The sequence below is a fragment of the Rhinopithecus bieti genome, unplaced genomic scaffold (assembly GCF_001698545.2).
Source record: "Rhinopithecus bieti isolate Rb0 unplaced genomic scaffold, ASM169854v2 scaffold_13207, whole genome shotgun sequence".
Lineage (NCBI taxonomy): Eukaryota > Metazoa > Chordata > Mammalia > Primates > Cercopithecidae > Rhinopithecus > Rhinopithecus bieti.
The window spans coordinates 916,185-918,248 of record NW_016807866.1 but is presented as its reverse complement, the minus strand read 5'-3'; the positions used below and the strand labels follow the sequence as shown (position 1 = coordinate 918,248).

Sequence of the window (2,064 nt, the reverse complement as noted above, 5' to 3'; positions counted from 1 at the left end):
TGTTTTAGCAGCACTTCAAATCCTTAAAGCTCTTGCCTGTAATTATAGCTGCTCTATAATTCATTGATTCCATGTTTTTCAGTGCCCCAAATGTGCCAAACACTGTGCTAGGACTGGGATCCAGCAAGGAAGATAGATAAGATTCCAGCTTCCATGGAGGGCTGCAGTGCAACAGGCAACTTCAGCCCCGTGTAATACAGGCTGTGAGGGGAGCACAGGGAGTGGAAGCACTGGAAGTGGAAACGTGACATCTAACCTTGACAGGGTACAGGAGGCCTCCTGGGGTCTGTAAGAGCAGGTACTGCAGAGCAGGAGTTCAGCAACGCCTACTGCACAGATGCCTTGGCGGCCAAGCTGGGATCTGAAGAAGGGTAGGAATTAGTGAAGTGAAGGGAGGGGCTGGGGGTGAACATGTTCTGGGGAAAGAAAAGAGACCCAGAGTTGAGAGCGCAAAATGGGATTTTTCTGCTTAGAAGGATCATTCTGCAAAGTGGAGAACAGATTTCAGCGGGCAAAGCCTGGGACACAAGGACGATGGGAGCCCTTTACTGAGGCCCAGGTGAGAGAGGATGGGAGGAATGGGTTTGGAAGGTTAACAAAAATGGATGGGAGAGGGTTAAGGAGAAGGAAGAATCAGGGATGGCTTTCAATTTTCCAGTTTAGGTTTATCTTCCACATCGTGGGTAATTCTTTTTGTTTTCAACAAGATCACCCCGGGAGCGCAGACCTTCCCAGCCCGGGGGGCGAACGCGTGTGTATGGAATCAAGGTCTAAGGAACACACATCCCAGCCTTTGTTGTAAACTGGGAAGTCTAGAGCTCTTCAGGACAGGAGGAAGCTCTGGCCTCTTGTAGGGAAAGGTTTCGCTCGAGGCTCTACCGCCAGCGTCTCGGTTTCCGCGTCCCCCACAACCTTGCGAAAGGTAAACTCCAACGGTTGTTTCCGGATTTTACAGAGGAGCCCAGGAAGTCTGCGTGAACCCTGCCCGTCACTTACTCTGCCCAGTAGGTGAACATGAGGCCCAAGCCCCACGCTGTGATTCCAAGTTCGTTTGCTGGGCACGGTAAGTGAACCCTGGGAGTCCTGGACTCTGGTGAAGGCCACCATGCCCTACCTGGAGGTTGGTTAGGGTCTAACATCCTCTGGCATCCAGGGGAAGGGATTGCGTTAGGAATTTTTTCTCTCGTAAAAAAGTTCCTGTCTCCCCCTAGAGCCAGGCACACGCCTCCCGAGCCAGACCACTTGTCCCAGGCACAACGTTTTTTGACTCTTTGCCTCCCCCGTTCCGATCCCCCTTCCTCTCCGCCTTAGGTGGCAGGAAAATCCTTTACCTCCGACCAATCCCACCGATGCCGAGCCGCGCGCGCGCGCCAACTCGAGCTCCGTCTGTGCACGCCATTGGCCACCTCCACCTATGCGGGGTGACGGGCAGCTTAGCGGACCTATCGCCGAGGGAGGCGGAGGCCTCCAGCCCTCCCAAAGCTGCTTTGTTAGGGGCTCCCTGGTCGTTCCCCGGCCCGCCGCCCCTCCGCTGCCTGCGGGAGGTCTCCCCTGGCCCCGCTGCCGGAGCCTCGCAGGAAGGCATCCCCGGAACGCGCGCCGCCCGCACCCCTGCAGCCGCGCGCTCCGTGCCGGGCTGCGACGCGGATACTCGGCGTGCGCCCGTAGTCGCTCACCAGCCCAACTCCGAACGCCCCGCTCCTGCATCCGCCGCCTCGGATTGGCTGACCGGAGGCGGAGCGATTGTCAGGCGGCCCAATCGGAGCTCGGTTTCCCACGGGCTCCCGCTGCCCGGCCCCCGAGGCCGCCGGCGGAGGCGCCCTGACAGCTCCCATTGGCAGACCGCGAGCGGGTTCGAGCCTGGCCGGTAGAGCAGCGCCGCCGCCGTCGGGCGCGCTGCTCTGCAGCTCCGCGAACGCCTTGGCGCCCGCAGCCCCAGGGGCCCGGCGGCCCCGCATCGTGCCCGGCCCCGTCGCGGAGATCCCGGACGACCGTCGCGGGTGAGTACTGCGGGCCTGGGGGGCGCGAGCGTCCGGCCGGAGCCGCCCCCGGCGGACGGCGGCG

At 60.5% G+C, this 2,064-nt stretch overlaps 1 protein-coding gene across 1 annotated transcript; it reads right to left on the bottom strand.

Annotated features, from left to right (window-relative positions):
* Nucleotides 1-643: 643 nt before the first annotated feature.
* On the bottom strand, nucleotides 644-1,682 carry TIAM1-AS1 (TIAM1 antisense RNA 1). Its single transcript, XM_017883887.1, has 2 exons — nucleotides 1,332-1,682; nucleotides 644-912 (listed from the first exon to the last, which is right to left on the bottom strand). Exons 1-2 carry the CDS (start codon nucleotides 1,583-1,585, stop codon nucleotides 876-878), a joined length of 291 nt encoding a protein of 96 aa, XP_017739376.1. The 5' UTR covers nucleotides 1,586-1,682; the 3' UTR covers nucleotides 644-875.
* Nucleotides 1,683-2,064: the final 382 nt, after the last annotated feature.